Source organism: Chionomys nivalis, chromosome X (genome assembly GCF_950005125.1).
Source record: "Chionomys nivalis chromosome X, mChiNiv1.1, whole genome shotgun sequence".
Taxonomy (NCBI): domain Eukaryota; kingdom Metazoa; phylum Chordata; class Mammalia; order Rodentia; family Cricetidae; genus Chionomys; species Chionomys nivalis.
Genome location: NC_080112.1, coordinates 132,305,985 through 132,318,528, shown reverse-complemented (window position 1 = coordinate 132,318,528; position 12,544 = coordinate 132,305,985). Strand labels below are relative to the sequence as shown.

The window sequence follows — 12,544 nt, the reverse complement described above, 5'->3', positions numbered from 1 at the left end:
TCTAATTCATGGCAATTTCCTGCCTCTGCCTTCTAATAGAAAATACAAGGTACTTGACTATAGAAAACTAAGATTTTGGGGGAGGAACTAAAAGCTAGCTTGTGGAAGTTTCAAATAATTAGCAAAATAACTCAAGATTCTCTCAAAACCAATTTTCTATTTTCTTAAACAGGCCAGTCCCAAATTAGGAGTGTGAAACCAGGACAGCTTTCAAAGCTGTCTTTTATTTCTGGACTTCAGCTGGTTACTTTTTGATCTCCTTATTGCTGTCTCTAAGTTTATTTTTGCTTTTTAATTAATTTCTTAAGTTACCATACTTGGTTATTGTATTTTTTCATAGCTATGTATAAAGACACTTTGTTTTTGGTCATCCCCTTTCCTCAATGTTCACCTCTATCACTCCTGCCCACGCCTTATTGGTGCCTTTGTTCCCAGCAGATTACATTTCTTCTGCTTTGATGGCACATGTATTCCATTACTCCCTTTTTACCCCCTTTCTAGCCCCTATGTGCACGCGCACACACACACACGCACGCACGCGTGCGCACACACACACACACACACTCTCGTGCACTAAAAAGAAAAATCTAGATTCTGCAGGAAAGAAAACACATATTCTCTTTCTCAGTCCAGCATATTTCTCTTACTATACTGACTTCCGGTTCCATCCTTTTTTTTTTTTTTTTTTTTTTTTTTTTTTTTTTTTTTTTTTTGCAAATGCCACAATTTCACTTCTCATTATAATCTTGAATGGCTGTATGTAGTCATGGCCAGCCTGGTACTGTCTCTGTAGCTCAGGCTGGAGTCAGAGTTGAGGTAATTCTCCTGCCTCAACCTCTCATAAGTTTGTACCACTATGCCTGGCAACCCTCAACATCTTTATTTCTTTTTAATTTTTTTTTTAAATTTGTTGCTGTTTTCTGTTTTTTGAGGTTTCTCTGTAGCTTTCTTTGGAGCCTATCCTGGAACTAGCTCTTGTAGACCAGGCCTGCCACTGCCTCTCAAGTGCTGAGATTAAAGGCATGTGCCACCACCGTCCAGCTACGTCTTTATTTTTATTAGCCTTGCCAACCGAAATTGAGCATTTCATTATGCATGTAACCAACATTTCACAATAATGTCAGTACTTTTTATAGAAATAGGATGTTTAACTGTGTTTGGTGGCCCACATATTTTATAGACACCATTTAACCACAGACTATAGGTACCTTTTCTGCCCATCTTAAACCACTGTATGCTCCCATCTCCTCCTGCCCACTCCCAGGCTCATTTCTTGAAAGTAAAACTTATAAAATATATGTCTGAGACTTGCTTTACAATAATAGGAAGGGGAGAAATAAAGTTATAGATGTAGATTAATGGTGCCGAGCCTTAGTGGTTAAGGATAGCGTGGTCTACTACATTATTGTAGCTATCTGTTTGAGATTTTGTGGGGTTTGTTGTTGTTTGGGGTTGTATCTGCTGATTCATCTTTGACAAGAGGTCCTGCAGCATAAAAGATAAAAGGTAGCCCAGGCTGGCCTGAAACTCATAATCTCCCTTCCTCTCATCCTTTTCATCATTTGCCTACCACCAGGCACCACCACAACCAACAAGGTTCTGCGCTTTTTAAAAAGTGACATACACATCCAATATCCAGGAGGATAATTATATGTTTTTCTTTGGGTTCACCTTCTCATTTAGCTTCTCTAGGATCACGAATTATAGGATCAATATCCTTTATTTATGGCTAGAATCCACTTATGAGTGAGTACAACCATATTCATCTTTTGGGGTCTGGGTTACCTCACTCAGGATAGTGTTTTCTATTTCCATCCATTTGCATGCAAAATTCAAGATATCATTGTTTTTTACCGCTGAGTAGTACTCTAATGCATATATATTCCACATTTTCTTCATCCATTCTTCCATTGAGGGGCATCTAGGTTGTTTCCAGGTTCTGGCTATTACAAATAATGCTGCTATGAACATAGTTAAACAAATGCTTTTGTAGTATGATAGGGCATCTCTTGGGTATATTCCCAAGAGTGGTATTGCTGGATCCTGGGGTAGTTTGATCCCGAATTTCCTGAGAAACCGCCACACTGATTTCCAAAGTGCTTGCACAAGTTTGCATTCCCACCTCTCCAGCAAAGGCTATCATTGGTGTTTTTTATTTTAGCCATTCTGACAGGTGTAAGATGGTATCTTAAAGTTGTCTTGATTTGCATTTCCCTGATCGCTAAGGAGGTTGAGCATGACCTTAAGTGTCTTTTGGCCATTTGAACTTCTTCTGTTGAGAATTCTCTGTTCAGTTCAGTGCCCCATTTTTTAATTGGGTTGATTAGCAATTTAAAGTCTAGTTTCTTGAGTTCTTTATATATTTTGGAGATCAGACCTTTATCCATTGCAGGGTTGGTGAAGCAAAAATTGGGAACTTGGGGGTGAGGGTGAGGTGGGGGTAAGGGGAGATGGGGAGAGAAAAGTGAGAAGGGGAGGATGGGGAAAGCTTGGGGGAATGGGACGGTTGGGATGGAGGCAGGGTAGATATGGGAGCAGGGAAGTATATATCTTAATTAAGGGAGCCATTTTAGGGTTGGCAAGAGACTTGACTCTAGAGGGGTTCCCAGGTGTCCAAGTAGATGTCCCTAGCTAGTTCCTTTGGGCAGCTGATGAGAGGGAGCCTGAAATGACCCTATCCTATAGCCATACTGATGAATATCTTGCATATCACCATAGAACCTTCATCTGGCAATGGATGGAGATAGAGACAGAGACCAACATTGGAGCACTGAACTGAGCTCCCAGGGTCCAAATGAGGAGCAGAAGGAGGGAGAACGTGAGCAAGGAAGTCAGGACCACAAGGGGTGCACCCACCCACTGAGACAGTGGAGCTGATCTATTGGGAGCTCACCAAGGCCAGCTGGACTGGGACTGATGGAGCATGTGATCAAACCGGACTCCCTGAATGTGACAGACAATGAGGGCTGACTGAGAAGCCAAGGACAATGGCACTGGATTTTGATTCTACTGAATGTACTGGCTTTGTGGGAGCCTAGCCTGTTTGGATGCTCACCTTCCTAGACCTGGATGGAGGGGGGAGGACCTTGGACTTCCCACAGGGCAGGGAACCCTGACTGCTCTTTGGACTGGAGAGGGAGGGGTAGGGGAAGTGGGAGGATGGGGGAGGGAAATGGGAGGAGGGGAGGAGGTGGAATTTTTTAATAATAATAATAAGTGACATACACAATGGAATTCTAAGTTCAGCAGTAAAGAAAATTAAAAATTTCCAGGAAAATGGCTATAACTTAGTATATACAATATACTAAGTGAGGTAACCCAGACTCCAGAAAGACAAATGCCACATATTATCTCTTCATGTGTATCTTAACTCTATCTAAATCTTTAGATCTGAGTATATAACCTGGAGTAACTGCAGAAGCCAAGAAAATAGAGCAGGGGAAAGTAGGACACAGCTGCTATAAAGGGGAAAAGAGGAAAACTGGGGATGGAGGAGGGAGAATAATACAGAGGGAATGGAATGTAGGAGATAGAAATAATACCAAGGATGTTTTTAAAAACTGCAAGGAGCGGGAGGTGGTGTTAGTGCATGCCCTTAATCCCAGCCCTCAGGAGGCAGAGGCAGGTGGATCTCTGTGAGTTCAAGGCCTCCTGGTCTACAGGGTGAGTTTCAGGACAACCAGGAGGAATACACAGAGAAAAACAAAAGAAGCCATAAGGAAACATTTTATAAGCTTACTTAAAATCTATTCCTTATATTGATGTGTGTATTACAGGTACATACACACAGAGAGAGAAACACAGAGAGCATTTAGGTGGAGTTGTGCTACATGGAGTAATAATGCTCCCTGCAAGAGCCATAGACATCTAACAAAAACCCTAGCATCAGGCATGAAAAACCTACTTTCTAGTTGTTGGTCAGGGTAATCCAAGAGACTCCCTAAACAATATAGTCTATTGCTATTGCCCTTGATTGCCTCCCAGAAGTTGAAGATAAATCCCCATTGCTGAATACATAAGCTGGATTTTACCAGAAAGCCTCCCCCTCCCCCACTAGGACTAGCTTTCATAGTATCAAAAGGTGCTAGGTAAGCTGCCAAGAGAGAAAAAAAGCAATCAATAGTCCTAGGCAGCTGTTAAGCCTGTGAACCACAACAATGACTGGTCCTGCAAGATTTCCCCAATGGTACAATAACAGCACTTTTATCTTGGGGGTAACAACGCTATCTAACTGGACTTAAGAAATGTTCAATATGAAGGACTTCATGTCTGGTAGTATAAACTTAGCCAACTATCCATGGCTGGAGAAGTCATAGAGCCTAGGGAACAACCCACTACTGTCATTTTTCCTAAATCAATATAATTTCTAGCTGTATTCTAAATGCTTACCTTCTGTCTACAGACAAGTGTAGCTCTCACACCTCGGCACAGCAGCTTCTTTTTACAGAAGACAGAGTATATACTACAAAGATCCACAAGTGGCCAAAATGCAGAAAATAAGTAAGTACAAGGTGCCAACTCCAATTGGTACAATAATAACACAACTCCTACACCTAAGGCTCTAGGAAAATTGAGAAGGAAGAGATGGGAAGATTGAAAGGGCCAGAGGATCGGAACACGTGCTAACAGACTGTCCCTTCTATGTGAGAGGGAAACTGCACCTATGAAATCTCAAGATTTTGGTTGCATAAACAAGACCTGAATAATAGCACCAATTGACATTCTAATGTGGATGGCAGAAATTCCACAAGGTCCTACCTCTAGATGAAGAGCTATAGATAAGCAAGGAATGGCTGCTGAGAGAGAACAAAGGACACAAGAAAGAGAGCAAGAATCAGTTTTCTCCTGGGATTAAGCCCCTGATATAGGTTATCCAATCCCAAGTGGTCAGCCCTAAACCCATGTACATATAGAGAGAGAGAGAGAGAGAGAGAGAGAGAGAGAGAGAGAGAGAGAGAGAGAGAGAGAGAGAATAATTAAAGAAGAAGTCATTTGAATTGGAAAAGAAGGTGGAATATGGAGGGTGTTGGAGATGGGAATGTAAAATTTAAAAATAAATAAAAATGCCATGTACCACAACAGTAACAGAACTGTGCTGCAATTTTATGGAATGGTGGTGGTAGTAGGGTATGTGGGTATGTGGGTGTGTGTGATGTGGTGTGTGTTTGTTTTGGGGGGGAGGGGATAGGGGTTGAGACAGTGTCTTGGTGTGCAGCCTCAGCTGACCTGGAACGCACTATGTAGATCGAGCTGACTTTGAACTCATAGAGATCCACCTGTCTCTGCCTCTGCCCCTTGAGTACTGGGATTAATGGTGTGTGCCACTACATTTCTTTTTCTTAATGGAATGTACTGGATGACGCTACAATTTTGTTCAGATGCCTGAAGAACCTAGAAAAGCTATTGCTGCTCCTATTGATGCATGGCATACTAATATTACTGGTCATATATATGCATAAGTACATATTGTGTAAATCTGAATTTTTGGAAACTTCAGTTGTGCTATCAGCTTTGGAAAAAAAGTACCCCAGTTTGCCATGTTGGGTTGGCACTGTACAGAAATTAATAGCTATATTGGTCTAGAAATGTTAAACTTAAGGTTTTTTCCCATTAAATATTTAAAGTCTTATCTCTGTGAGTTTGATTACAGAAACTAATAGAGCATTCTCTAAATAATAAAAAAAGAAAGTCCATGAATGCCCAGTTAGATTAAAAAGCCACTGTCAACCTAAAGAATGTCAGCGTGCATTCTAGTACCTATGGGTATTTTTAACATTCATGTGTGTTTAAAACAATCCCCCAGTTGTATGGCATGGTGCATCTATCAGGAAGGCGGCTTACTTTCCTTTGGCATAAGGATCTCTCTCTACAATATCACAATGACGACTCACTGTAAGAGTGGGTAATAAAGTTTTCAAAAGGAAATAAATGAACTGACGGGGCATGTGTCAACAAGGACAAATTCCAAAAAAAATAACAATGAGAGGAAAAACAAGTTTGCAGAAGGTTGTCTCAAAGAATACAATGTCTCATTTTAAACTGAAATAACATAAAAATATTTTTGTTTTCTTGATCATCTATATGATATATGACATATCTGTGTATATAACAAAAGTAGAAAATAATTTTAAATCATGCATGCTGAAGTATTGTCTCACTATGCAAAACAAGTTGGTTGCAACCTTGCTATCCTCCTACCTCAGTCTCCCTAGAGCTGGGCAAATAGGCATGGCTCTATCTGCACCATACTTAATATTGTTTTAACCAGGCAGTGCCTTGGATCTGGTATTAAATCTGGTACTTGCTGTATCTGCTGGAATCTATTCTCCTTTTAAAACACAAACTTGGCACAGTAGTACATGCTTGTAATCCCCGAACCTGGAAAGTAGAGGGAGGAGGATAGAGAGTTCAAAATTATCTTCAGCTGCATAGTGAGTTTGAGACCAGCCTTGACTACATGAGACTTTGTCTCAAAAAAGAAAAATGAACACTATTGCAAACAGTATTCCTAAACAGTACTATAACATAATGGCTTTTAGTGTGTTACCCTCTTATCTCACTCAAGTATATGTTACAGTGACACACAACTGGAATCCCATAACTCCAGAGACTGAGACAGAAGAGTTGAGGCTAACTTCTGGGTACTCAGGGCTAGCCATTACTAATGAAAATTTGTCTCGATAAAATACATGCTAGCTATAAAATGATGTGATCTAAAGAACCGGAAGTAATAAATTGTTTCATTTACATTTTTAAAGATTTTATCTTAAAGTATGTATGTATGTGAGGGTGCACATTAATATAGTATCCACAGAAGCCAAAAGATGATATCAGACCCAATGGAGTTGTAGTTACAGGGGGTCATGAGCCACCCAACATGGATGCCGGGAACTAAACAGTATGTGCTCTTACATGCTGAACCAGCCCCTCATTTACATTTTTAAAAAATAGCTCTGGCTAACAATGAACCACAAAAAAACCATGGCACAATAACCCCAAAGGTACAGTAGTGATATTCATATCTTAAAGGTAATTAAAACAAGTCTCTAACTGAACAACAAGAAAAAAATTATGCCTGGTACTGGAAACCTAACCAAATAACTCCCCAGGTGCAGTCACAGATCTTAGATGGAAGTCTACAACCACCACTTTACTAAACCAGCATAATCCCTAACTACATCTAAGTATTTTTCCTTATACCCACAGATAAGTGTAGTTCTAACCCCTCATCAAAGAAACTTCTCTTTGCAACAGATAGACCATTAGAGAAAACCACAAATCATTGTGCAGAGTTATGGGACCCAGTCCCAACAGATACATCTATAAAACGCCCCAGCACCTAACACTTTGAGATCACTGTGGAAGAGAGAGTGGGAAGATTCTGAGAACCAGAGGTCCAGGGAGTTTTCTATGAGGCTGTCTCCTAGCACCCTCAGAAGCTACACCCACAATATCTTACCACCATGTCTCAACATGAACTGACCAAAGACAACAACAATATACACAGATGACGGGAGAGTCCAAGAGGCCTAAACCCTATACAAGAAACTAAAGCAACTGAGGAATGCTGTGTAGGGTCTTCACTGCAGAAGAGCACATCGATTAGTTACCCAACACCAAGTGGCCAGCCCTGAAAACAAGTAACATTATACACACTGAGCTGGTTGTATTTTGGAAGATATATGTATATACAAATACATATATGCATGTAACAACAATTAATTCAAAAACAGGTCATGAATTTGAACGAGAGCAGGGCATGGTATATGGGAGGGTTTAAAGGAAGGGGAAAATAATGCAATTGTATTACTTCAAAAATAAAATAATTTAAAATTATAAGAAAAAATGTTTCTGGCTAATAATCTCTCTCATAACAGGAAATTTTTCCTGATCAGGATTTTGTTGGTTTCCTTAGTGAATAAGCAGTTTCTTCAAAGTTTTTTTTAAATTTTAAATGAGTGACTTGTGCTGACACACATTGTAATCCCAGCACTTGGGAGGTAGTGGCAGCAGTTTACGGTCAACTTTTGCAAGCTAGTGTATTTGAGGCCAGCTTGGGCTATGAGAGACCCTGAGTTCAAATTAATGACTTCTCAGCCAAGAGATTGAGAACAGAGATTTTCAAAACATCCCCAACTGAGCTGAAGAGCTGGCTCAATGGTTAAGAGCACTTGCTGCTCTTGCAAAGGACAAGAGTTCAATCCCCCGCACCCACATGGCAGCTCACAACTGTCTGTACCTGTAGATTGCAGGGAATCCGATGCCCTTTTCTTACCTTGGTGGGCACCAGACACACACAGAGAGAGAGAGAGAGAGAGAGAGAGAGAGAGAGAGAGAGAGAGAGAGAGAGAGAGAGAGAGAGAGAGAGGAGAGGAGAGAGAGAGAGAGAGAGAGAGAGAGAGAGAGAGAGAGAGGAGAGAGAGGAGAGAGACAGAGACAGAGAACACATTCATGCATGCAGAAAAAAAATGTTTATACATATAAAAAATTAAATAAATCTAAAAAAAAACAAAAACTACTTCTCACAGCCTGGACATACTTCTTTACCACAATCCAAATGTAACAGATACTACTTATTGGGCTTCTTCCCCCATTCAATGACTTCTGATAATATAGATTGAACAGAATTTTATAACTAATCTTGATGCCCAAGGATGACCTACCATAAAAATGAAAACCAATTATAACTATCAGCCTGAAACATGAGCAGCATCTCTAGAGAGTGATACCATATAAAAGTGGACATTATAAACTAGTCTACATGTTTGTCAATTCATTAAGTTAAATATTAAATTCATCATTTGGAGTTAGCTATTGTGTGATTTAAGGACCTCCTATGCCCACTCAAGCTTACAATCACCTCCCAACAACATTATCCTGAAAACCAAACCTTTAATGCATGGATCTTTAGAAGATTCTTAACCATAACAAGTGTTAATATTTTTATAGATAAGTGTATAGGTATCTAAATCCCACATATAAAATGTTATGCATACAATTTATAAGTATATACAAATATTTCTATATAAACTGGTGAAAACCCTACAATAATCTGTAGGTTTACTTCTAAAACTAAATAATAGATGCAGTGGAGATTGTGTTTTGGTTTGGTTTGGTTTGGTTTTTGGTTTTTCAAGACAAGGTTTCTCTATGTAGCTTTGGAGCCTGTCCTGGAAATAGCTCTTGTAGACCAGGCTGGCCTCGAACTCAGAGATCCGTCAGTCTCTGCCTTCAGAGTGTTGGGATTAAAGGTGTGAGCCACCACCGCCCAGATGCAGTAGTTAATTTTATGCTTCTAAAAGGAAATAAAATTAAGATTTTGTTGTTGTTGTTGTTATAACTGTTTCTTTCTTTCTTTTTTTTTTTTTTTTTTTTTGAGACAGGGTTTCTCTTTGTAACCTCACTGGCTGTCCTGGAACTTGCTCTGTAGGCCAGGCTGGCCTCAAACTAATAAAGATCCTTCTGCTTCTGCCTCTGCCTCCAAGTGCTGGAATACATCACAATCGCCCAGTAAAATTATGTATTTTATAGGGCATTTACTCCTGGCCAGATTTTCTTCTTTATTAATAGATAATAAGATTCTTTTTAAAGACAAGTTCTCATTTACCCAGGCTGGCCTCAAATTACCTGAGTATGACCTTGACTTGTGACCCTTCTGCCTCTACCTCCTGAGTGCTGAGACTTTAGGTGTGTGCCACCACATCCGATTTTTATGCAGTGCTGGGAACTAAATCCAGTGTTTTGTGCATGCTAGGCAAACACTCTACCCACTGAGCTACATCCCCAGTCGTAGATTATAATAATCTTAATCGTACGCTTATTAAGAGGAAAACCTGGCTATTAACCATAGAAACCACCAGGTCTTGTTATTGTCTCAATGATCTGAGCAGTTATACCTGTTGGGCCAGTTAAATCTGAACTTACAGGTTCCTGTTTAGAAGGGAAAGGGGAAAGTTTTCTACATTTGTTTTTAAAAAGCCAATACTCTAATGAGGTGAAATCAATGAAGTTAGACAAAGCACCAAAGTGATAGATAAAACTTAGATGGCCACTAGATGCCAACTTTGATTACCTATCCAAGTTCAGGGTGACTTTAAATGTTAATTTTTACACTGTACCAAGAGAAGTGGGCTATTCTAATTTTACTGAGTTAAAGGAAGTACGGTTGATTTTCTGGAGTTAGTAAGGGAGCATAAAGCTCAGACTTCCTACAAGCAATCTAGGAATGACCTCTTTTGCTAACATCTGAAACAGTCTTTGTGTACAGTTTTCCACTCTAAGTCCCTGTACCTTGAGGTCTTTTTCAATTATGTCAACTTCAAGGAAGCCTCTGTTAGCACACAGGAAAGCCCCCTCTCCAATTCCTGAAAAAACCTCAACCAATTCTCAGATGCCCCCTTCCTCTTATCACACTTGATGTATTACTGACTACAAAATAACCCCTGCCACATGCCCAGCCCACCTATTGGGTGCATTGCCCCAGCAATGTAGTAAATGTATTCTGCTCGTGAGTATCCTGAAGTCACTATAAGAGCTACAGTTTGTTTCAGAACACTGACTTCCTCATCACCTTGAGCAACTCAACTGCTCAGCAGCAGTGGCTGACCTATCTTCTTATCAAGGAATTCTACAGGGAAAAAAACAGCCATGCCAAATTCTATGAATACTAATCATGTTCAGAAATCCTAAATTCGAAAAGGTAAAGCAAGTGGCTCAAATCACACTCATAAACACATGAGCATATATGTATGCTCCAGCAGTATAAACCAATCTTGACTGACAAAAAGGCAAAACCCCACAAAGGCAATGAATGATATGGCAAGCAAACCATAAAGTCCTCAGCACGCCCTAGGAACTACATGTGAAAGCCTTGCTCGACACTGTAAATATTCAGTTGGTGTTAATAACTTAACAATTTTATCACCAGTTACTGCTAGTGACAACAAATGACAGACAAAAGGCTTAACAAGCAGTCTTTCTGCAAGCTTCAAGGAAAGCACCAAACAAAAACAGCACCTGCTGCGAATCATCCCTTCCTCCTTTCCAGGTATGGGGCGGGCAGAAAGAAGCTATGACACCCTTTGTTTCGTAACTCCACGTCAAAGTCAAGGAACAATAAAATGGGAAAGTACAGCTATATACTTCTGAGTCCAGCCCCTGGGCCCAAATGGGGAACTTATTTTGGACTTGACCAATGCTCTTCTCTTGCAGCCCCAAGTCCCTGCTCTACAACTGGGCATTAAGATTTTGCAGTTTCATACTAATAATCAGAAACACATTACTGAGCAAATGTATGTAGCAGATACATATCACAAATAAAAAAAAGAGGACAGCATGTAGTCCTAGGCCAAGAGCCATACAGACACACATGTACACACCCTTCAAGTTCAAATCCCAGCAAGGCACCCTGAGTGTGCAGTCAACAAAGGGAGGGGCAGGAGAAAGGAACAGAGGTTAAAGCAGACACCAGCCAAAACAAACATCACTTCCAGAACAGGGCAAACTTTGGGTCTGGGAGGCTGAAGAACCCCCAGAAACGACAGGGGTGCTGGACTCTCTCAAGGGACGAAGAGCGCATCCAAGCACTGGGTGAGGAGATGAGCTGCAGAGGAGGCTGCTGTCCCCGGGGACAAGGGCGTCGCCGCCATCCTCGACTGCACAGCACTCCCCCTTTTTTACCGCCCTGGCCACCGCCCTCTAGATCCCCGGGAATAGTCGTTGTCGTCCCATTCTTCCATAGACACCGTCCCCACAGACCCGCGAGGGATAAAAGAGCGCAGAAACATACCTGGTGCAACGTCTCCGGTGGCAGCTGGGACGCTCGGAACAGATCGGCTACTGGACCAGCGGCCGCAGTGGCAGTGCTGGGGGCGACTCTGGTAGCCTCGGGGGGTCCAGGTCCCGGGCCCCCGCTCGCAGCGCCAGTACAGCGCGCGAAGAGCTCAGAGTAGCACTGCTGCTCGCTCTCACTCAGCAGCAACGGCGGCCCCGCGCCGCAGCCTCCACCCGCCGCCACCTCCATAGGGCCTCCTGTGGGGTCCCGGCCGAGCGCTTTCCCGGTCGCGGTGCCGGTGCCTCGGTCAGGGCCACCGCCGCCGCCTCGGCCTCCGAAGCCGCCGCCCCCACGCCCCGCAGCTGCAGCGCCTCTGCTTCCTCCAAGCGCGCGCCGGCCCCGCCCCCCGGGCTTGAATGTTGTGCCTCGGACGCGCGGCACATGGAGACAGGCGCGGCGCCGACCAATCACAGCCCGGGATTCCACCTGGGCCCCTCCCCTGACGGCCGCTCCGCCCCGCCTCTTCGCCAGGTAAGGAGCACAACTCAGCCAGCTGCCTCCCCAAGCTTATCACCGGCTCTGCAGGGGAGGCCAGACCTGGAGAGTGGCTGCCAAAGCCTATCCAAGCCCACGCAGCTCCTGAGGGGTACCTTGGGCTCTCCACCCTGACTGGCATGGGAACACCTGGACACACACACAGAAGAACAAACAGCGCTTTTCAGGGGATGGGAAAAACTGAGATGTTTTCTCTTTAAGAGTCCGGAACAGAAG

General features: G+C 42.4%; 1 protein-coding gene across 11 annotated transcripts in view; it reads right to left on the bottom strand.

Annotated features, from left to right (window-relative positions):
• Positions 1-12,148, bottom strand: part of Reps2 (RALBP1 associated Eps domain containing 2) — a 294,750-nt gene extending 282,602 nt beyond the window's left edge. For all 11 annotated transcript variants that reach the window (XM_057759194.1, XM_057759200.1, XM_057759196.1 and 8 more), the window contains exon 1: positions 11,789-12,148. In XM_057759194.1, the coding sequence (XP_057615177.1) occupies positions 11,789-12,022 (234 nt within the window). In that variant the 5' untranslated portion in view covers positions 12,023-12,148. The remainder of the gene's footprint in view (positions 1-11,788) is intronic.
• Positions 12,149-12,544: the final 396 nt, after the last annotated feature.